General features: G+C 34.9%; 2 protein-coding genes across 2 annotated transcripts in view; one reads left to right on the forward strand and one right to left on the reverse strand.

Moving 5' to 3' along the window:
- Positions 1 to 25682, reverse strand: part of LOC123871235 (protein artichoke-like) — a 129331-nt gene that overhangs the window by 34186 nt on the left and 69463 nt on the right. Inside the window, exon 2 of the mRNA XM_045914923.1 lies at positions 3961 to 4048. The gene's annotated coding sequence lies outside the window, so the exon portion shown is untranslated. The remainder of the gene's footprint in view (positions 1 to 3960; positions 4049 to 25682) is intronic.
- LOC123872732 (MFS-type transporter clz9-like) lies at positions 16890 to 18707 on the forward strand. Its single transcript, XM_045917213.1, has one exon. It carries the CDS (start codon positions 16890 to 16892, stop codon positions 18705 to 18707), a length of 1818 nt encoding a protein of 605 aa, XP_045773169.1.

Consider the following 25682-nt stretch of genomic DNA (forward strand, 5'->3'; position numbering starts at 1 on the left):
CAAGTAGGCATTACTCTCTTGCATATTTTATTTAGTTAGCTAGTTGTTGTTTTGCTCCGCAACAAATGGTTTAGAATAATAAATGGCTACTTTAGAATATTAAAATACTAATGCAAGCTAAGTATACTTTATGCAGTTTTGCATAGATAAAACTTTGTAATTTAAACTTTATATAGCTGTATGGTCTGTTTTGTGTAAAATTTTAGACTGGTATTCTATGGGGCATTGGGCCGGGTCGTGATAATGTAGGTATACCAATCGAATGCGGTCGTTAAGCAACGTTAACCAAAGTCAGTAAGCATTTGTGGGTGACCTACAATCACTAAATATCTGACAACTGTAAATAGTCCAAGTTCGAGTTCTAAGTGGAAGGGGATATTGAGACCCACCGCATCATTATCCCAAGATTAGCTTTATGTAAGTATACTAAAAATGGAAAGGTCACGACCCTTCACAATGAGGGAAACGACACAGAGAGAAAGAGAGAAGCGCAGAGGTAGAGAAAAGTCAGTTACTATTGGATGCCCATAACTTCGTCCGCGTGGATTTAGTCTAATAATTTAGTGATATACCTAGACAATAAAAAAAAATTATAAATAGTGATAGTCTATTAAAAAGTATCGAGGTACCAAAGGAGTTGAAGTATCCAAACTAGTCGTTCGTAGCTTGGTTGAGCGGTTGAGCCGTAAAAAGGATCAATATACACTTTTAATAATATTAGTATGGATAATGGATATGGATTGTTAAAATTCAAAATTAACTTATTTAAGGTAGAACAACTCGTGTCTCTTATGGGATTGTGTCCTGGATTCTACCACCGATTCGGAAAGCAGCTTTTACTGAAAGAAGTCACCAAGAAACATTTACCAGCTGTAAGTGTCATCTGAGCAAAGGCGTTTTTCCTCTCTTTCAATCTGAAAGTGTGATCAACCTATTTCCGCCTCACTCCTGAGTATGGGTCTCCTCCCAGAATGAGAAGGGTTTAGGCCATAGTCTGCCACGCTGGCCCAATGCGGATTGGCAGACTTCACACACCTTCGAGAATATGGAGAACTGCAAAGTTAGTGGTGCGTGCCCGGGATCGAACCTCCGACCTCCGATTAGGAGGCGGACGTTCTAACCACTAGGCTATCATGAGCTTCACAGCTACTTTAGTACTACCTGCGTCTAAAAGTATTCGACTATTATTATCAATTTCTTTTTTTGAAATAGCTACTTAAAAGCATTTAAGATATTTTATTGCTGCTACAACGTCGAGTTCAAGAGAATAACTGAATGACCTCTGGTCCTATCTTGCAGTTGAATGGAACAAAGCACTCGTAATTTAGTGCAGTCGTTACTTACTAAATGGTATCCATACAGAACATTTATTACAGAACAATAAATAATTTAGAAAGGATAATAGAGGGGGCATAGAGCGTATAACTGTCAAATCATCCTTTTTGTATAGAATTTTAGTTTATAATGGATATACGTATTACGTACCTATCCAATAAATATTGTGGTCCTTGACGTGGTCTAAACAATCGAACAATAAAAGTTTAATTTATGGCCGTAGTCCCTATCCCACTATCCTAGTATTATTTGTACCTATACACAAGTTGAACAGAAATGTCCGAATAAGCTTTTGAACTCTAAAAAGGTTGACTGTAGTATGTCCCGATCAGCTATGTCCCGATAAAAAATAAAAAGGAAAAAATACATTAAAAATTAATAAAATTAAAAAATATTAATAATTTAGAGGTAGGCTAAAATAATAATAATATATATAATAATAATGTCCCGATCATACAGCCATAGCATATGCCCTACGACGATCTACTTGCATAAAATAGATCAGCTCAATGATTTACTGTAGAGATCGTTGAAATTTGTTTACTTAATATAATTATTATGATTGGATATTTCTATAGAGCCAAGGCGTACCCGCCTGGTCATTTAAACGCAGTCAGACGTGGGATTGACATATTGGAAAATATGCATCGCTCATTCAGCATTCAGAATGCCCAAAGGGGAGTGTCATTGAAAAATGATTGGTCATATTTTGCTTGTGGACACATTTGACAGGGTGTCATCGACGCAGTAAACTTGCTCGAAATTGATTTAGGTAACCCTTTGAGAGTATTTGTAACTGGATTCTAATTGATAGGTCGTCGTTGGAAATAGGTTGTGACTTATAGATATTTCGACCTCTCTGGTGTACTTAAGTGACCTTAAAGGTGACAGGTTCTATTCCTGGTTGGATGATGATGCCTTTTCTAAATTGATGGAAATGCAAACTGATTAAGCTCTTAGAGCATGCAGGTTTGAGTAGGAGTTTTCTTGGAATAATAATCCCAAGAAAATCTTTACCACTATGCGGATGAGAAGTTTTGAATGTTAGCACATCTAATCTACTCATACGAAACGTTTTTGCTTAACGGTTCTGATACGAACCGCTAAGGTGTGGAATGCCCATTGAACGTCCGTGTTTCCTGCCACATATTATAACCTAAATACCTTCAAAGCAAGGGAAAATTGACATCTTCCAGACACGCTCCAACTTAGACCTCATTACTGATTTTTATTTAGCTTGATTGTCTTCAACACAAGCCTATCTCGAAATGAAATAAAAAGAAGGGTCTAAGGCCATAGCCGTTGTTGGCCAAGTGCAGATTGGCAGAGTTCACACACCTTTGAGAATATTACGTAGAATTTTCAGGCGTGCAATAAAAGCATTGCGCGATCAAAATAGATTTATATGATAGAACAAAAGAATAAATCCAAACATCGACGCGTTTGGAGCTAAAAAACGGAAAACTCCAACATCTTTCAGCGTGACAATATTGTAACATCGTATGGCTTTCAGAGGGCTCTCTGAAAAGACCAGTAAAACTGGATTTAAACGCGAACAGCGGAACCAAACTGTTGCAGTTGTACAAAACAGTTTTTCAATCTCGCTACAAATGGCGGAACATTTACAATATTCGTAGCTTAGAAGGAACACCGCACAAATGGTTCCCAGGTGTTGGTATATTGAAAAAAATCGGTCAAGTACGAGCTGGACTCGCACACGAAGTGTTCCGTACCATCTTACAAAAGATAACACTTATTATTTATTTTAAAATTTTCATGGCGGTCATTTTTTATTTTTACTAAGTATTTGTGGTTATAGCGGCAATACAAATAAATAAACATTCCGTGAAAGTTTCAACTCTCGGTATATTACGGTTCACGAGATACACCTCGCTAACAGACAGACAGATGAATGGACAGAGAGATGAACGGCAGAGGCAAGTATTAGGCTCCCGTTGGGTACGGAACCCTAAAAATTGCTAGGGTCCAATGCACGTTTCAAAGATTGATGTCGGTTTAAGGCCGGTATTAAAAAGATTTATTCCTGCTAGGCTGTGTAATGCTTGGAAATGTTACCTCGCACTATTTTTTAATATTTTGTGGCGACTGTTTTTGTTTTTTCTGGGATATTTTTTAACCTCTCAACAATAGAGTTAATAGTTTAAAAAATGTTCCAAAAAATAACATTGGGCTCGTTAGCAAAATATGTCATACATACATTAGTTAAAATAGCTTACGCAAGACAAAAAACTAAAAGAAATAATAATTTTAAATTACGTTTCGATATTCCTTAAACGAGATTTTCTTTCACAAATTCTTAACAAATAGTAGAAATATACTTTCACGCAATATACCTATTACCTAAGTTGTGATCCGACGAAAGTCAGAGAGTCAAATCGTAGTATTTACCATGCCCAGAAATCACAAAAAAGGACACCAAGTTAGGTCATGTTACACAATTATAAGTTAAGCTCGCAATTTCAGCAGCCAGTGACTAGATTTCTTAAAAATCCAGAACTCTTTGAGTGATTTTCTGAGTCTTGTTGCGTTCTAAAAGTATGTCTCTAATATTATTCGGATCCAAAAATAAATTATCTTTATACAAAAAAGAGCAATAAAACTTACCTAAGTAAGGCAGTGGCTTGATGTTATAAACTTTTGCTATACGGAGTCATGTGCCTCTGCAGTTAGGCCAACTTGGACGAATGTGTATCTGTAACAATAAAGACAGTATGCTAACAAAACTTGACGGGTAACATAAAACATGCTTTTAACAGGGCTCTCTCCGTCACTCGTTTCCACTCGTTTCATAAAATCGTAGTTCCAATTTCATTTGAATATTTAGCAACCAAAATCCATGAAATTTTGCAGACATATTCTAGAAACTAATATCTGTGTCTGTGGTGTTTTAGATTTTTCTAAAAATATGTAGTTTTAAAATTACAGGGGCTCAAAGATTTGTATGAAAATTTTTAAGACCGCGTAACTTTGAAACCGAATATTTTAACAGAAATCTGGAAAACCACAGACATACATATTAGTTTCTAGAATATGTCTGCAAAATTTCATGGACTTCGGTTGCTTAATATTCAAATGAAATTGGAACTACGATTGTATGAAACGAGTGACGGAGAGAGCCCTCTTAAGACGCTACGTTATGAGAACGAATGTAAACGTAGAAGATAATTTCATTTCGTAAAATGTAACAACGAGAACTCTGTTTAAAATGTGTGCAATATAGTTGTTTCTAATCGCATCGTAGGTGGTAACTGGTAACATTCTATTAATATTTAGTTTGGAATCTCTTATGCGTTTACATCGCATTGTGTAAACAGCAGTCATCCGATATCCGATACACAAATAATTTATGTATGTACTGGTTTCTTCATTTTCACTGCCTCAACAATTATTTACCGACAGCAATCGTATCGCAACCACAAAATTGTCGTAGTTGAAAAATTATACCTTATTGGTACAGTCGGATACCTAATTAGAAATAAAATTATTTTGTGTACAAGTGCACTCCATTACTCTAAGCTCCTATTACTAAACCCATGCTCAACTATGATACATAATATTGCTATTTGCTATTTACCATCAGACTTGCAAACGAGCAGGTCACCTAATGTTAAGTGATTACCACCTCTTATGAACATTTGCAGTACCAGAGGAACCACCAACGCGTTGCCGGCCTTATATCAAAACTAACCAAAACTTTAGCTTTATACAAAGCTTTTACCAAAATCCTTGCAACCTTTCATAAAAATGCGGAATAGGTAGCTAACCAGATTTCCCAGGCTATCTTATCAAAATATTCGGCGATGATTAATAATGGATGTACCCCATCATATTTATTATCTATTTGGGCAGCGTTACAGCTCTTATAATGACTCGATAAAGGATTCTCACGTTTAAGACCCATAAAGCAGACCTTCATAAACAAGCAGTATTACTTTATGGATCTACGTAATTCATGATCCCTTTTACTTCTTCTAAGTTATATCAAAGGTTACTGGGTATGCCGACGCTGCAATGTTTCTGTTCATCATGAAAATAAACTCTCAGAATCGTTGTTTATGTCTATAAAAAGGGTTTTGTTGTTACGAAAACTGAAAATCATAAAAAATGTAATGGTAAATTAACTTTTGTTAGATTATAAACATCTGAACTTTGCCTATGAAGCAGATTGTGCAAGCAACCATTTTCTTTTACCTCTTATGAAGAGTAGCGCCGCGGAACACTCTTAACAGGGCTCTCTCCGTCACTCGTTTCCACTCGTTTCATACAATCGTAGTTCCAATTTCATTTGAATATTAAGCAACCAAAGTCCATGAAATTTTGCAGACATATTCTAGAAACTAATATCTGTGTCTGTGGTGTTTTAGATTTTTCTAAAAATATGCAGTTTTATAATTACAGGGGCTCCAAGATTTGTATGAAAATTTTAAGACCGCGTAACTTTGAAACCGAATATTTTAACAGAAATCTGGAAAACCACAGACATAGATATTAGTTTCTAGAATATGTCTGCAAAATTTCATGGACTTAGGTTGCTTAGTATTCAAATGAAATTGGAACTACGATTGTATGAAACGAGTGGAAACGAGTGACGGAGAGAGCCCTCTTAAAGGTCTACAAGTATCTATAGGTACAAATCATTGTATTGACCTGTGACCAAATGTAAATGAGCACGTTTAAGTAACTAAAGTTTTATTTATCTTTGTCGTGTAAGTTTTTTTTACAAAACAAATTGCCCTGTGTACCCAACTGTAGCGATATTTACTTTTTTTTTAATTACATCAAACACTAGATTATGCCTGCGACTACGACCGCGTGGATTTAGGTGTTTTAAATAGAAAGAGAACTTTTGAATTTCCGGTATAAAAAGTAGCCTACTTTCGAATCTGAGTTGGAAACTATGTCAAAATGCGCGAGAAAAGGTAAACAGACAGACAGACACACTTTTGTATCTATAAAATGAAATGGTAAGGACTCCAAGTCCTCTAAGTCGGTGAGAGTAAAATCGAACTCTAATAAAAAATATATAACACGTTCACACCATAAAGATATTGTATTGCCAATACAAACATTTATCACGAACCAGAACACGAAGCTCGGATTTTTTGACGTAATAGCGCCCAGTATTGAAAAATGAAAACTAAGCGGAACTGGAAAATAAAATTCTAGTATCAAACTTGAAAACTATAGAATTGCGTTTGCGTCGTGTAAAAGCCAAATGGCGCCCGCATTCGTACGGAGCGATAAAAGTTTGTCAAGTCCGGTCGAAAAACAAAACGCGTAGAAAACTTTCCTCTGGGGCCCTGACACAGGTGTTTCGGCCAACTGTCGTCCTCTAATCAAGTAGAAATATTTGCTTGGACGGTTCGGCGAATTTGAATCGGACCGAATTCAAACATGCTATTCTGACGTGCAGCTTCGCTTTCAACGCTGACGCAGCGATAAACTACATGACAATTATCAGTTATTCCAGCGTTTGCTCGGTATTATTAAATTAAGCAATTAGCGACTTATCGCATAGAACAATTTGCTCTATTTTTGTTTCTTATGGAAATTCTAAAACTGTTTGTGCTAAAAATTGATGCAGCCGGTGAAAAGACAAATTAATTATTTCTATTCCTGTAACCATAATATTGTATTATTGTTATATATTATAACGAAATATCTCAACTACACCAATATAAATGAGTGCTTCTGCATGGTGCAATATGTCCTTCTTATATGCTTTTTTTATTATGTACTTCGACGGCGAAGTCGACAACGAGCATAGCGTTTTATAAAATAACTCACATGGTTCTCTTATTTACATCAATGCGACCCACCCTAGGAATTTGAATCACTCACAATCGGTGGCTTCGATAAAAGGCGCAGACCTATTCTATTTATCCAACAGGTCCCAGCCTGAGATCCCAGCTAAAAACATTTTTCTACTAAACTTTTTCGAAGACCTTTTAACATTAAGAGATTAAATTCCCTTAGCTAGTTATCAATTAGATAATTAAGTACCTACCTAATATAAGAAAGTTAAAAAAAGGTTAATATACTCCCAAAATAATAAACCGAAGTACAGTCACTTGATAGAGTTACTTGCAACGTTGACCGTACTTACGTATTAATATGCACTATGAAAGTACACTACCATGCCAGGTTACGTGTGTATGAAATCCTCTAAGTCTTCTATGCGTGAGTTTAAAGTAAAAGTAGGTATTTTATCTTCATAATATGCGCAGGCTACACAAGTGCACAAGGCATTAGGTTATTAATAGGAGGACACCTAATTACCAAAATATTCCGTCATAGGTGTTTATTTATAGGTCTGAAAAAAGCACTAATCGCACTGTTTTTGCAACGCTAGCAAATCGTGAGAAAGTGTTCTCGCAGGTTATGCTTGGGCTTGTATAAGAATTTGATGAAGTTTTTTCCAATAGATAGGCACTTGAAGAAGATTCGTTAACTAACGATGAATAGAGGACCAATAGAACGCTCTCCAGATGGTGGTGCTCCCCAAAACTTTGCCTCCTCTAAAGTCAAAAAGCATAATTATAGAAGACCCAACCTCGTACAGATACAAGTGTTCTGTAGCTCTTTAATCAAGTTGAAACGTTTGCTTGAACGATTTCATGAATTCAAATCAGACTAAACCAACCCAGAGTCTCTTATTCACCTGAACACTGCTCACCCTACGGAATTTGAATCAATCACAATCGACGAGGCACCAGGAAAAAGCCCGTCTATTCTACTTTTCCGCACAATTCAACCTATAAACATTATTATACAGAATTTTTACCGGTTTTCATATTTGACAACCTTGCTGGCCCCAGAGGTTTCCATTTCTACAACAGATTTATGAATTATTATTTATTTATTTTTACCTAAGTTCTGTAAATCGTACGTCTCTGGTATATAGGTTTTGATTATCTCATGATCTTTTTATAGCGTTAAACTTTGAACTTGTATTTTTAAGCTTTAAATGAACTTATTAGTATATCTTAATCATCATCATCATCATTGCATGCTCCCTTTGAAACGAAGTTTTGAAGTCATCCTGCAAAAAGTTTCTCTATCTAAAGCCGCCTCTTTTACCTACGGGTAAATTAATCCTATCCACTCTCTTGTAGATATCAACCAGGAGCATTTTTACCTGTAATTCTTCCAACACTAACCTTTGGAAAAAGAATTGAGCTCCTCTCTGTAAATGTCCAATTATACCTTAATATTTGCTTTTTATTTCAACTTGATAATAATCAACGCATTTCTGAGAACAAGAGCCTTAAAAAGTTAACACAGAAAAGTTATAAGTATGAATAATTGTAGCTACTTAACAAACGAAAGATAAAAAAAAACAGTGGGAGAAAAGAGTGATCGAAAATCCTACAGCCAATTTAACAATCTCCAGTTAAATTAATGACGGTCGAAGCTATGTCTTATCTAAGAGAAAGCGGTTGGGTTGCACGCGTACTGCGGAACACGCACTGATGCAAAGATTATAGTCCTTGTTCTAAGAAAAGCCTGTTTTCAAAATATACCACGGAGACTAGATATAGCGATATGCGACAGCTGTATACGCTATTCTTGTATTTGTTCAGTAGTTTATAGAGCGATTATGAAAATTGTCCCTTGCTTTCCTTTCATCGTAGACTGCATCATCACTTAGCATCAAGCTCTATCAAGCGTTGATTTGTTAACCTCCGACCCAAAAAGAGGGGGTATTATAAGTTTGACGTGTGTATCTCTGTATCTGTCTGTAGCATCGTAGCTCTTAAACTAATGTACCGATTTTGATTTAGTTTTTTTTTGTTTGAAAGGTGGCTTGATCGAGGGTGTTCTTAGCTATAATCCAAAAAAATCGGTTCAGCCGTTTGAAAATTATCATCTCTTTTCTAGTTACCGTAATCTTCACTTGTCGGGGGTGTTATAAATTTTTAATTTACACTTGTTAACAAAAACAGTCAACTTGATATAAAAATATATTAATTACTTAGGTACTCCAAAATACTTAATATTTACAAATGCGGAATGTGTTACATTACCTTTTAAAGGCCCCATGCATTTAACCGATTTTGACGGGTTCAGAGATAGCTTGCACCCGAAAACTGACATGATTACTTTTAAACCCCTACAAATCCCCAAAAAAATCGAAATCCACGCGGATGAAGTTGCGGGCACCTTTTATTTTACACTTTATTTATAAAAAATTAATTAACAGATTTAGTGCGCTAGAGTCAGCAACGTGGCGACTATATATTATATTCGTTTAAGGGGTATTTATCTTTGTCTCTGAAACTAGAGTTCGCGGTCTCTTGTATCGGTCACGCCCTACGCTCGGTTAAACGAAGCTCGTTACCTCATACATCCGAATAAGCTTTTTGACATTCCGCTAAAGGGTTCATTTCTGTTGATTAATGTTGTAATTCGGGCGCTTGGGAGCACAAAAAAGAAACTAGAAGCGTTTATACGGCGACGGCTCGTGAGCGAAAGAAAAATGAGGGAATTTATCAGAAAGAGTGTATCGTTGCGGATCGATCAGTATCTATACTCTATATAAATTTTAGTTGTAAGATACTACTGATATGCCACTCAACGAAAAGCTGCTTCATAATATTATTACTTTGTGTAAAAAACAGTGGGTTTTATGAGTTTTCTTGGCCGACAATGGACAAAAATTATTATTATTCTATGACGCGATTCATATTTAAAAAAAACTAGCGATCAACCACGGCTTCGCTCCCGTGGGAGTTTCAAAAACTCCAGCCTACTTCCTTGTATACATTATAACTATAAAGGGAACACTGGCACACCAGTGCAAGATCCATGTTGGCCCAGTGACGTCATTTGACCCTAGCACCAGACGGCTAGTGGTCGTTTTTTTTCTTGTCAGACTATCTCTGACTCTCTTGTCATTGTGATATACCTATAGGAAGCAACAGGACAAAAGTTCCAAAACAAAAAGTCCCTAGTGAGATGTTACACTTCTTTAGACGTGTCATTGAAAGCCTTTGAGCATACAGCATAAGCACTTTAGGATCAATATTGGATGGAAAATTCGAAAAACGGACTGTAAATATTTAACGTTTCTAACCCAGATTAATGGGAATTGCTTCTTTTGCATAAATACGCTGCGACTGATACCTATATCAGCGTCTATCATGAATATTTTAACTCTTTACGAGTATGTCTTTATACTTTACATTTTAACTTCATCATCGTAATTTTAGGTATGCTCGCGGTCTGATTAATTTAATAATATTATTAAAACCTAAGTATTTCAAAGAACCACGGACAAAGTTTATCATAGAATACTCAAAGAACTTTTTGTGTATTTTAAATTGCAAAGTTATTATTCATCAAAGTATATTTAGTTCAAAATTATTTAAAACCAACTTAATTTTATATAGAAAAATACTACTCATTACTTCACTAGGGGTTTATAACTTAATATAGCACAACTTCACTAGCTTGGTATTTTTCTTAGGAACATTCCAACGAAAGTAAAGATTTTTTTTTAATTTTTGTAGATTTTCGTAAAACGGAAACAGTCAGGAAAAAATTCAATTAGTTTACGCCACGATGTCGAAGTTAGCACAGGCTAGAGAGCTTGAAAATATTGTACAATGCACTCAAAACTACGTCTCACTAAAATCATATTTAAGCATTAACGAAGTTAACACAAAGCTATGCCTGCCACAAAGCAAGCGTCAACCAAGCAAGTCTAGCTCATTAGCGCCGAGAATTTCCTTTAACACGAAAAAAAGCGCAGATTAATTCGAGTTTTCTCTAATTTTTCCATAGCGTTAACGAGGTAACTGTGTACGTAACAAAGTTGCGATGACTGTGCCGGTAGTTTACAGTCTGCGCCGTCGTTAATTTTCTTTTCAAACTCTTTAAATTCTCCATCGCTCAAGATTCGCGAGTCAAAACGCTTTGAAATTTTTCCATAGCAGCAACTTCGTGATTTTACAGTTGCACCTCTGGTTTGAGATTTCAGTTGATACACAGTAATTGCCTTGTATCTCGTGATTAAATCTCCTTCCATTAAGCATTAATGCTTTCAACACGACAATTCTATGCGCAACTGCATGCGGTTCAGATAGTGCTTTTTAATGGTGATTATTTTGCAAAGATAAAACGATGTTTACTTTATTTGTAATTTATTCTAAGATACTAATAAAACTATTCTTATCTTTTGCAAATCAATTTTCCTGTCACTTAATACCAATCTGTTACCGAAGAGAAAAATATGTAAGCTACTTAATATATAGATATAAGGCAGATTGGATAACTACTGACAAAAATGATGATTAAGATTTTTTTTTTTGATAATAAATAACGTTTGATAATCATATTTTGTATAGCAATAACCTAGTAACAATTTCTCGACATATTCCGCAAATCGTGACTACTATAATTCCGATCGTACAATAATTTTCTACTTCTATTACAACCCGGTTTCGAATTTATTGCCACTTACTGCTCTGTATCTGTGAAGTTAATCTCTTTACTGGCCGTATTCTTACAGATTTGTCAAGACTGGTTATTATCTGTACAGAGAGGCGTTAAGGACGCGTGGGTAGATTTATTTAAGGGACATCTCCAGAGAATCTATACAGACATTCACTTGGAATGTTTTACAATATACTTATCTTAACTTGTATTTACACTTTACGGTGATTCCGAGTTTTATGGCCACACAAAATTGAGCTTGGAATACTAATTAATATTTTTTCTTGGAATAAGCAAGTGCTTGACTATAATAAAAGATTGGAATGGTAAATATAAGCATATTAAAGAAAAAACTTGAAATCTGTACATCTCTATAAAGCAATGCCTACTTATAGGTACTTATCTAACTAGGTAGGTACTTGTAAAATAAGTGTTGAAATAATAACGACGGTATAATACCAGAATACAATATCAGAAGCCTGAGCTGAATCTAGATTCGTTTTTCGATGAGATCATCTCATCTAAACTTTTCTATGTTTGTTCAGAAACTTTGACGTAACTTTTTTAATTAATGATATAGTTATTATCAAAGACATAACTTCTTTTTATGATATAGGTAGTTATTACTGTCAAAAGCACAGTCCACTTTCAGTTTTAGATTCTTTATTTTACGAGTTTAACTTTTGAAATACGGCGCAAATAAATCTAACTTTGTACACGAATAAATAAAACAAACGTTGTGTGATCTGAATGAGTCAAAACATAAGATTTTATTCTAAGAAAACGAAATGAAACTCTCGACGACATTCCAAGAAAAGCTCTTAGGAGCTACTTACTGCAACTTTTATAATTATGTTCCTGTATTAACAATTGTTATTTGTTTAAGTTATACTCTTACCTTGTATTATGTGAAGCACATACTATGTACCTGTGACTGTGTAGCAAAACTTTGAATGAGCTGGTATAATGGTATGTAATTGTTTATTTGCCTCTGTTCGGGTTTACAGACCTTGATCTCTATGAACTATGAGGGATGAAAAAGTTTTGAACGTTTCAGCCACCATGCCCTCCTCCAAAAAATAGGTATAGTGTGATTATACTAAATAATTACTTAGTACATTCTAAATCGTATTATTTTATAGTCTAAAATATTATTTCTATATCAGAAAGAGCGGTTTTGAATATTTGGAATTCCTAAAACTACCTATTTATCCGAAAGTAAATTCAAATATGCGATGACGTTGCGCAATAAGTACAAAACACGTATTATACAATATTATTATTATTAAAATTAAGGATCTAAGCCTGGGATAAACCAAAGATTCCTCAACTTTAATGTGGATATTAAATGTAATATTTATGGTAGAGCCTGAAGGTGTGACGACTGTAATTTGATGCAATGGACGTAATTATCTTGAATATAGCTTCCAATAAAAACAGTATGTAATTTGATCCTTACGGTCTGACCGTTTAGATTCATAGGCCTGATGGTGGCGATTATATTTGTTTTATTAAAATCTTGAAATTAAATTTAAATTAGGCATCTTTAATTTACCTTCTATTTGTGGATTTACCTACTATAGATAGGTATATTTGTATTTTACTGTAACTGAATTTGAATTATTCAAATTCGGTTACAGTTAGTAGGTACATTTTTCAAAGGTTAAAAAAATTAATTGGTACGTAATATTACATCACGAATCACCCAAGGGATGATCTTTAAATAAAGATTTTTTTTTAAATAAGGAATAAAACCCTGTTTCTATATTTGTCTATGAAAATATTGCAAGACAATGAAGACATTTCAATTGTATAGCTCTGTAAGTATAAGGCTTTACTATACGTGTTACAACTACACATACCAACGACTTAGAACTAGAAGTCGTACCCTCCTTTAATTATGTTCAAGTACTAGTACAGACTGGAATAAACGATAATAATAGTGTAATGCGATGTAGAAAAGTGATATAAGTGAGCGACCCCACCTTGCGCGGCGCACGCGATACGGGTTTGTGTACAATCGAGTATAAAAGTGTCATAATTTCTTCTAAACATACGAATTATCATATAAGTAAGATTATGTTGCTAAACAGAGCCTCGATAGCTCAACGGTTGAGAAGCGGACTGAATTCCGAAAGGTCGGTGGTTCAAACCCCACCCGTTGCACTATTGTCGTACCCACTCCTGGCACAAGCTTTATTGATATTGATCATGATTAGCATGGCTAATATTCGATTCTTTAAAAAAAAAGTATTCTGTTATTTTCACAATTATGCCCTTTTTAAACCTATTTCTCTCTCTCCCTTTGGCTTGCATTGCTAAAGGATTTGACTCCTTTTCATATAATGATAGAAGTTACCTTGGGATAGGTAATAATGTGGTGGGTACTGGATTCCCAGATTCTTCCACAACTCGACTAAGAGAACGAGATATCTACTCATATATGTTTTAAAATTATTATCAGATGTAAATGATATTAACCGGGAACGAAGACATGACGTGCTTTTCGAGACATGGAGAAAATAAAACGACCAAATTTGGATCTTCAAAGTCCATCACCCATCCATTTACCAACTTGGGTCAACGTTGCTTACAACTAGGCCACACATCCCTCGAATTCAAACCAATCACATGGGTCTCATTATATAAACTTACGATACAAATTTTAACCCCTAATTAAAATCCCTTAGCGTGTGTGGAAACGTGCGTGTTGCACGTGTCACTACTCACAAAGAAAGTCAAGGCTTGTTTCATATTTTTTTCTCAACATAAACAATGTTTTACTCAAGGTTATTAGGTAACATGTAATCAAATATATTCGAATATTAATTTATATTATTCTGTTGATAAGTTAGGGCAAACATAAAAGTTTTATACCGCTTTTAAAAGAGTTACTAAAGAAACGGCGATCCACGATGCGATATATACCAAAGGGTCTTTTATTGTTCACGTAACCTAGAAAGAGAGGAAAAGGCAGCTGTTAAAAAAAAAGATTTACTATCCAAGAAGCGGGTCAGTAATGAGGTTAGGAGTTTATACCCGCTAAAAACGCTGAATGAGAGAACGGCAAATAAACCAGTCGATTTATATTTTTCTTTGTCTTGCCGCCAAAGTGAATACCCAAAATGCGACTGCTATACATACATAATATTATAAATACCTATTTCAGATTTGAACTAAAGTACATAGGTGTTACATTTTCGAGATTTGTTGTTGGCTTTGTTGTACGTTTATGTGACAAAAAAAGTGAACTATATTTTGCACGATCTGGTAACGGACCGTCATTTATGAAGCATGCTCTTAGGTGTCGAAAGGTACGATACCACGCGTCCATAATATCTATGTGGTCTGTATTGCTACAAGTATATAATGTTACACACACGAACGTACTTTATCTTCACTTTTTAAAATACAATTGTATGTGCGCCTTTCTGTAGTTTTACAAATGTATTTAAGTATTTACGATAGGTTATAAAAAAATCCTCCGTCCATTCTTACAGTTCTTGTCGCTTGACAAGATGTATGTTAACCAAACTATTTTCCTAAATGACTTTTGTAATTTTTTTAACGTAATATACATACAATATTCCTCAAATTCCAAAATCATTCGACAGTAAGTAGTAAGATATAAGATCTATAATTATAATCATTGTTATCGTGTACATGTATGAATATTTTGTATGCGATATTACTTAATTTAAAATCATTATAAAATACAAGAGGACGACCGTATGTCGTAACGGCGTTTATAGGTGAAAAAATATGCAAACCATGCGGTTAATTTCTAACCCTAAAGGGGTAAACCCTCTATAAATTAGATAACCACCTGTTATAAAACCGCCCTGTGTTGGAATAACCACCCTAACTTATAATCGTGGAAAAAATATTCCACCCAACCGCTCATATTATAACGAGGTATTTATTGTTCTTATCAAACTATATATGTACTATCATAGTATTATTATTAATTATTATAGTAGGTATTTCAACCTCGCACATTACCGAATTGAAACCCATTTTTTTCTTTTGACCTTTGCTTGTAATCAAACTGATATAAGAGTCCATTGATGATTGATGTATGAGGACTCTAAGAGACTTATGTCTATATTCTAACAGACGCATTTATACTAAACTGATTATCATTACTTTATTTCCATTACAAATTATTTTTATTGAAAGATTTATGGTAGTACCTACTCAGAACTCTGACTTATGCTAAGACTGAGTGGGTATTTTACCCAACCAACCACGGTTTTGTGCTGCAGAAGTTCATAATTATTTTGAAAACTAAATGTGTAGAATCATACAATTATTTTGAAATGTAACATTGACAGCTCACGTGAGATCAAATACATACATTTATCTCTTCACCTGCAAGATTTGACACGACAGCACATATGAAAACATATCCATTATCGTGATTTTGTCTTCCATTTTCACCTTATTTGAGCTTGTTTCTCAGAAAATTGCCAGTGCCTTTAGTTCGCGTTATTGTAAGAATATTTTACACAGGGTCTAGTGAAAAAGGCATCCGTATTTATGTATAAGGTAATTCCGGGGGAGATGGCCGTACGGGAGAGATGGCCAATAAATAAAAATACGTCTATTGGGCAATAGATGGCACTAATATTTATTTAGTACGCTTCGTTTCGCGACCGGCGACAAATGTCCGTGAGTTTTTGTCAAAAAAATAAATGAAAAGGTAAGTAAATTCCACTTTTTTGTTTGATTGAATGCTCAATATAAGGCAAGGGGTTATCATATTACGTGGTCGCAAAAAGATTTTACAATATTTGCATGTTTTAGCACAGTTATTGTAAAGTAATTAAGTTTACACGCATTCTAACCTATAAATTATGAATCATAGTGGTATGTTTCTTCTTTTAATTCATATGGCCATCTCTCCCGAACAATCGGGATAGATGGCCTATTATTTTCAGGGTGAGTTAGCCATATAATGTTTTTATGTCGTTGCGGTATTTTAGTTTAGGTATATATATATTAATCAAAACATTCTTTTACAGATGCCCAATACCTACGTGCGTAAAGCAACAGCTGCTCGGGGGGTTTGGGAAGAAGAAGATTTAAAAAAAGCCATGGCTGAAGTGCGAAATGGAAATATGTCGGTGTACAGGGCTTCCATTATTTATAATTTACCTAGAAAAACGTTAGAACGAAGACTTAAACTTAATAACGACCAAAAAGGGCCTATGGGTCCATCTTCTACGTTTGGCATTGCTAATGAAAAGAGATTATGTAAACACATAAAAGAAATGCAGGCTAAAGGATTTCCGTTGACGATGGACGACCTAAGAAAAATTGCATTCCAGTTCGCTGAGCAATTGGAAATTAAACACCGATTCAATGAATCAAATGAGAAGGCGGGCTATGATTGGCTACAACTCTTTTTAAAAAGAAATCCTGATATTTCTTTAAGAAAATCAGAAGGAGTATCTTACGCAAGAGGTAGAGGAATGAATAAAGACGAAGTAAGTGCTTATTTCGAGATGATTGAGAAGACACTGACTGAAAATGATTTGCTTGAAAAACCTGGCAATATATTTAATATGGACGAGACAGGGTTACAACTAAACAATAAACCGGGATATGTTTTGGCTGAAAGGGGCTCGAAAGCTGTAGCTATGTCGACGTCCACTGAAAAAGGCGAAACGATTACCGTCATAGCCTGTTGTAATGCGGAAGGTAACTTTTTGCCCCCCACATGCATAATGAAAGGGAAAAGAAAAAAACCAGAATTTGAAGATGGTTTGCCGCCAGGATCACTGGTTTTTATGTCCCCAAAATCGTCCTACATAACCTCAGATTTATTTCTAGAATGGATGAAATCTCATTTCCTGCCTAGGAAACCAGCCGGGAAAGTGCTGCTTTTGCTCGATGGTCACTCTACCCATTGCAATTCTGTCAAAATGCTGCAATTTGCCAACGATAATGACATTATCATGCTATCGATGCCAAGTCATACCTCACACTATCTACAGCCACTAGACGTTGCCGTTTTTAAGTCTCTTAAAACTTATTTTTATGAATCGTGCAGATTGTGGATGAAACAGCACCCTGGACGGCGACTCACGAGACATCAGTTTGGATCCCTACTTAATCAAGCTTGGGGAAAATCAGCCACCAGTGATAATGCAACATCCGGATTTAGAGCCACTGGAGTTTTTCCATTAAATCCAGGAGCTATACCCGATTACGCTTTTGGTAGCAACCTGGAAGCACTTGGAGAAAGTCAGCGTGAGAACCTTGAAAGGACTCAATCAGCGCAGCTAGAACTTGGCCCGAGTACTTCCAAAACTCCGATATCTTATTATGACAAACCTACACCAACAAAAGTACTGAATGAAATATCGCCGTTGCCTAACAAAATTAAAGAAGCCTGTAAACGCGCCAAGCAGGTTAGTATGCTTTTGACGTCTGAAGATTACATCGCCAAGCAAAAAATAAAAGAAAAAGAAAAGGAAGAGAAGCTCAAGAGACCAAAGAAGATTAAACAAGAAATAGAGACTGATAGAAATAAGGAAAACAAGACTGTTAGAAAACGGAAAGCCATTCGAAGGATCTCAGACAGTAGCTGTGAAGAAGTCCCCATGTCCCTTTGTGATACTTCTGAAAGTGAGAACGACGACAAAGAAGAAGATAACTGTAGAGGCTGTGGAGAAAATTATTATAAGACCCAACTCGTCGAAGACTGGCTGCAATGTAATATTTGTATGCTCTGGACGCATGAAAATTGTACGGAGTTTGAGGATATGTGCTCCGTCTGCGGCAATAAGAAAAAGAAGGAGTTGAAAGGACGTAAGGGCAAAGGGAAAGGGAAAAAGAGTACTGGCTATCACTCCCCCACTCCTATGGCCATCATACCCGGACAAACGGGGAGAGATGGCCAATCGTAAGATTTTTATTTCATGCCTGAATGATTATTTTTGTTTATTTTAAGACTGATTATTGTTAACATTTAATAAGAAATATAATTAAAGTTTCGTTTGTGATTAAAGTAATCGTTTGATTTATTATGATTCTTTGACAATCAGACTTCAAAGTTAATAGGGCCATCTCCCCCGGAATTACCCTAGTAAATTATAGAGGTAGGCATATCATTCCATATATTATTAATAAACATATAATATAAGAAGAATTAATGAAAAGGCTATTCCCGTTGTCACTATAATACTTATTAAGGGTATATTATACACATCCAGTAATATTTCTAGGAGTAACATTATATTTTTTCAAATGCATATATGTATTAGCTTACTCTACTTTTTTTTAATATCATAGCTAACAGCATGTTTTACAAGGTTTTATACATTTCTCTCTTCATAATGTTGGTTTAAAGTCGTATTCACATCAGTATTGTGTCGTTACCTTACGCGTACGGCATAGCTGCGGTAGATAATATAAAGAGTGGCATTTGTCAATGCTCGCACCGCGCAGGTGGGCAGAGGCGTACAGTTATTACTTTATAATATTTTGGAAGCGCAATATCTTCTTTAAACGCAAACATATGTCATAACATGCCGCATAACCGTTTCTTTTGTGTTTATACAAACCAGACTCGAGCGCCATAATATTATATTAGGTATGTCATGTACAATCTACAATCTAGCGACATCTTTATATTTACCGTGTTTGTATTTATGATAGCAACTCATATCTAGTTTCAAGCGGATTTGAATTTTCAAAATATTATTAACTTCTTTAAAAGAGCGTTTCAATGGCATTGTACCTACTTTTAACTCCAATTTTCTTATAACAATTTAATTAACGCAGCCAATCAATATACCTATTCATGTTTATTTTCTGTATCTGTTTGCCATGATACTAAACTCTAAAGGCATCTCGAAATTCGAAACCGTGTACTAATATTTCATCTCATATTATATTCACGTCAAAGATAAATCTTAATAAAGCTTTATCCTCTTGGTGGTAGCGGGATAGACAATATAATAAAATATGTCGGATAAGTAAGCAATAATACCGTCCAGTCATTGGCCGGATCATAACCAAATCTTCAGTAAGTCAAAGCGGAGTCACGGCCTGGTTGAAAAACGACGTCCATTAAGGAAGTGAATACATTTAAAATAATCGGCTTAGTTGTCTGACGTTGACGTATATTAGTACTTATCTTACCGAGATACCGACACAGATATCCCGGACTAATCCTTTACACAAATATCTGGAGGAGACTCGGTACTCCTCGAATGTGGAACCGCTGGAACGTAATTGAATGGATCGCGTCCGACCGCTTCGATTGGACAAAAGCACCTAATAATTTATGCCTATAATCTGACTCTCGCCCGCCAGTCGCTATACTTTTATTCGTTTTTGGAATCGGGAGTACGTTCGCCTTTGTTGAATTCAGATATTAACCCCACAATAGCGGCGACAGTCACAATATTACCTACACACATTCTTTATTCAGCTCTTTATTTGCTGTCAAGCAAGAATATTTATACGATGCGGGATTAACACTGTTACATAGAAGTTATATTTCAGATAGCGCACAATCGCCATTTGCTCGTAAAGTACAGTTTGTTTCGCTTTGTGAGGCGAACAAAGATCGCGAATCAGCTTCGTGCACGTTGCGTCTCTTCGCAGCAAAATACAGCCCTCCTTGCTAAGAAACTTTAAAACGCTTGTTACATTTACAGGTATTATACTCTTAAATCTTCAGATAGGCAAAGATTCGTACGCACTTGTATTGTACGCATATGCGTAAATGCGCAATAATAAAGTGTGACATAATCAGGATGCACTCGTAAAAAGCACGTCCTCTAAACTCGAGAGCTGTTTACTTTGACAAGGTAACTTTAAATGAGGGAACGATTCGTCGACCCTCCAAAGTTACACAATGGCGGCTATACGAAATGTCGCAGTGTTATAGGAAACAAATACGCTCAGATATTTTATTGCTCTCTAGAGAGCAGAGTAGCTAACTGTAATAGATAACAGTCTTACTCTTACTTACTCTACCAATACCCTAAAGCTTTATTTATGGTTGAAAATTATTCTCAATAGTTTATCTACATTCAGCAATATTCCAAATAAAGCATGTGTTTAGCATAAAGTTGTTATACGATAATCCTGTTGGAAACCCCTGATAAATAAAATAAAAAATGTAAGTAGGTACTTATTGCATTTGAGTATAAATAAAGAATCCGTAAAACATTATTGCGCAAAAATAGTAGAAAAGTTTGTCACAAGCGTACCTATTGTTGTGATAAACGAAGAAAGGGGTAGGTAAATCTGGCTAATCACATTAATCCAAAATCAATACAGCCCAATTTTCTACATTAGGCAATCCGTAATAAATGCCGCGGGATAAACGATATTACGCAAACAAAATAATAAATGATTGTAACCATATTATTTGGATTTCTGTAATTGTAACATAATATAAGTAGTTAAATATGTATAAAAATATTGTTTTATTGTAAAAAATCAGACTCAAACAATAGCAGCTCATCTCAGAGGGGGTCACTCGTTTATCTTAGCAAACATATAGTTAGGTAAAAGACCAAGCGTACGAAGCAATGATGTAATCTTCTATAGTAAAATATAGATAATATTAAACTAAAGAGCCTAGGCCGATAAAGTCTTCATAAATAAAACACAATATCCCGATAGATAATGATAAGTCATAAAACACAACAGATTTCATGAAGAACAACTGTTTCCCACGTAAAAAACCTCGATACCGGGCCAATTCCGTTAATTAAGAGAGAGGTGTGGTACGCCTATTGAACTACGGCAAAATGGCAGCACTCGCTGACTATTCCCTAGGCGTGTAATCAAACAAGAACTATCGATTTCTGTGCTAAAACTGTAGATACGTGTCTCCAATTAGTGCTTACGGCTACGGAATATGAACGTTAGTTAGGCTGGAATCGTTTCATAGTACGTGACGCAGCGGGTTTATGTCGGTTTTATTGTGGAACCGTGTAGTGTGGACGATAACATTTTCGTGTGGTATTATAACTGCACTATAACTATGATGAAATATATATTTTAAAGCGCTACACCACTGGGTTTTAGTAATATTCTTCTATTAGTGAAAAATAACCACTCACATGGATGACCCTTGTACATACAATTTTGCAATTAATAAATTATTATTCTTCTCCTTGGTTTTCGTACTTATATTATATTCGAAAGTAAATCGTTTGAAATATCTTTTTTTACTTAATATTAAGGGTATTAGATTAAGGTTTATGATTCCGGCAGTAGAAGCAGAGCAACTTATTAATTGTAATAATTTGTTGTTGTAGCAATAACAATATGTTGAAAAGTATATTATGTAGTTATTTTCGAATTAGTTTACATAACATAATGATTTTGCCACTGTCTCTTGCAATGCATTGGCATTTTTTTTTGTTTATACGGCCCTATAAACTATTGTTTGGAGCCAGCATTATTATTAATTACTTATAATACTACTGAATACTACAATATTCAGAAAATTTATACATTGTTACCGACCAATCTTCTTCGTGCCTCTTTCAAGCTACTTGACATTGGCGAATTGCGTTTTGCTGGTTAGTGGTTTGGCACTGCAAAAAGCCACAAAAAGAGTAGTAGAGAAGAAGACTATTATTATTAAATGGATTTGAAAGTAATTTTTTAGTAAACATTAGAGAATGTAATGAAAAAATAAAACAAATTCTAAGTATGTCAAAAATAGCTCGTTGAATAGAACTTTCGACATCTCAACTGCACCTTTGCTTGTTAGAAACATTTAACAATTTATTTAGGGCTTAAGAGCTGACACTTCACTACTATTTTTAGTTGCCTTATAAAAATAATGTTAAGGTGAGTCCCAATGATACTTAACAAGTTTAAGAGTGGCTTCCAGCGCCGAAGCGTCAGTATGAATTATGAGAGAATCTAAATTTGAAGTTGTTTCGACGTCTCTTTACTTAACAAACATACACAGAAAACCAGTCTTTAACTCCATATTTATTAGGGTTTATTTTGCTCACGTAATTTGTATTCATACTTATCCTGGAGCTTCTGATTTGAGTATACAAATAAAGACGATTACGATGACAGTTCTCATAGGAGTTTGAAGAGCCTACCTGTTGAAAGGAATTTTAATTAATTTCTGTTCTGTTATTATAGTTTCATTATTTACTCAGCAAAGATTAATTATTATCACGTGTAACTTCATCAATATTAAGGTATATTAGGTAAGTAAGTACAATTATTTAACTTAAATCATTGTTGGATTCATTAAAAATTCTATAGGATTTGGTAGACAAATTTTTACAATAATGAAAATATTGGTCTTAAAAACATAATATCTTAAAAAATTACAAATAAAATTATTAACTTCGATAGTTCCACTGAAATTCAAGATTCACAGTTAATTATAGTCTTATAGGTTTTAGCCAGTAGGTGAATAGGAGTTAAGATAAGTGTTTTTTTTAATATCTACATAAACGTAAAGTATAATATTATGAGTTATAAACATAACCACTATAAAATGAGTTAAGTTAAGTATCAAATGCATAAATTGAGACATCAATGCGTTGTCCCCCATTTAAAAACTGTCTGTAACCACATCTCCGTTGATTGATACAACTATTTCAGTTCAAACATCGTTGGAGGGTTTAAAACGATTATTATCCTTTTAAGCCGCGTTGAAAATAGCTACCGACTCAATAGGCAATAAGTAAGCTTCTAAAAAAACATCTATAAACACGTCCGCGGAAACCGAAACTGGCTCGTTTATTCGGGGATGACGGTGTCACACTTGCACTTTAGAGTACTTAAAAGTCAATTAATGACTTCTTATTACTGTTAAGAGCTTTTTAATGTGCACTCATAATTTGCATGACTAGCTTTTAACTATAATAAAATAACCATAAATAATTAATAAGGCCGAATTCTTGCAACAGAATATATAATAGTTCTTATTTAATTTGAAATTTCCTTTACCTTCCTTATACCTACTCTGAACCATGGACAATAATTTATTTTTCTTTAATTAAGCTTATTAATTCCTTCTCATAGTATTATAGTCTACGTATAGTCCATCTTGTACACTTTGGCCGTGTCTTAAGAAAAGTAACCCCTAAATATGGACTTGAACTATTTATTCATCACTTTCTTATTTATCTATGTAAGTATATTGTCTGCACTGCTCTGGTTTCATTAGACTTAAAATGTTTCTAAATGTAAATTTTATTATAAATCATACTACCAATAGCTATTCAAGTTAATTCTGAAACGCAATTTTAATCAAATCATTACATGAATATCAATAATTAATTTCAAAACATATTATTTAGAACTGATCAAATTTAATTTTAGAGTGTAGTAATGAAAACATTAATAATTTGATTATGTATCATCACTAGCAATTTAAATTATTAAATTTCAATACTATTTGATTATACAGTGATATGATGTAATTTAATTTCTATTTGTCTACTCGTCTCATTATAATTTGTGTACGCGAATTTGTTTCTAAACAGACGTAATTAATTTTAATTATAATAATATGAAACTCGAACAAAATTATTTTTAAATAATCTGTGCTTCCATGTCCTCATAATCACTATGTTTGCTTTACACGTAGGATTACAAGATTCGAGCTGCCATCTAAACCCATACATTGCCTGCCTATGTTGTCATTTCAGTTCATAACATGCATATTATAAGATGCTACAAGCAGAACTGGAACTTTAAGCCGACAGACACACGTGTTGCATTTGATAAATACAAATAAGTAAGACTAAGAAAGCTATTTCCCGCCGCGTGGCGCCCGCTCATATAACCAGTACTATGGCGTCGGATGTAACTACAGCAACGTTTAGAAATCCTCTTCCGCACCGTCGACTCTGACGAATTAAGTTATTAACGCTCCAAACAGCTGCCTCACACAAATCAAAGTGCCGATCGCCCACCACTCGGAAAGCACGGCCGCTCTTAAAGTCTTAACAGACACTTTACGGCCGTTTTATGAGCTCTTTCATTTTCAACTTTTGTCGACTCTGGCGCAACGCGCTTAGTTCCTTCAAGCCAAAGTTTCAGTATTGCTCGGTTCAATTTAGCATCATAGCTGCAAAATTTATCTACCGGTAATTGTTTCCAAGAGTATGTTCTCTTGTTTTTCTCATCTCATCCGGCCTCTTTCTATAATATAGAAAGAGGCCGGATGAGAAATTCCACACTTTGACTAACATATTATGTTAGTCAAAGTGTGAAATCAGGTAATTCGGCAAAATTGGCCGACATCTATTATTTATTTATTATTAACTAGAGGATGCCCGCGACTTCGTCCGCGTGGATTTAGGTTTTTAAAGATCCTGTGGGAACTGTTTGATTTTACATTTTATAATATTAGTATGGATTCAATGGCTGAGATCTAGTTTTTTCAAGCCAGCCTGTAACGACTTATTGGAGGCTTTTACTTCTCTACCTCGGACACGTATGCCATGCAATGTTAGGATTTTTGAAAAGTGGCTCACCCTTTCCAGGAATAATAATTTTAAGGTTAGATTGAATTATATCATCAGGTTGTAGCGGTTTATTGCAAATCTGTCATCAAAAATAATCACTGCAGCTCTACACCAACTTTTAACGACCATTTTATGAGCTCTTTCATTTCAACATTCAGGACGCTCACGCTCTTAGGAAGCGCGATTGTTTCCAGGACGAAATAAATTAATACCGCACTCGTAAAACATAACGTGTCCCGCCATAACCATATCTTTGAAGATCCGAAGCAGTTATTACTAGTCGTCACCTTTGATCAAGCCCCTAAACGAATTTTCATTACGTATTTGTCATTCAACCATTGCCATAATATTAAGTAGTTTGGGATTCTCGAGTGGAATATCGCTTACGTTTACCTTTGAAGTGTC

The sequence above is a fragment of the Maniola jurtina genome, chromosome 2 (assembly GCF_905333055.1).
Source record: "Maniola jurtina chromosome 2, ilManJurt1.1, whole genome shotgun sequence".
Classification (NCBI taxonomy): domain Eukaryota; kingdom Metazoa; phylum Arthropoda; class Insecta; order Lepidoptera; family Nymphalidae; genus Maniola; species Maniola jurtina.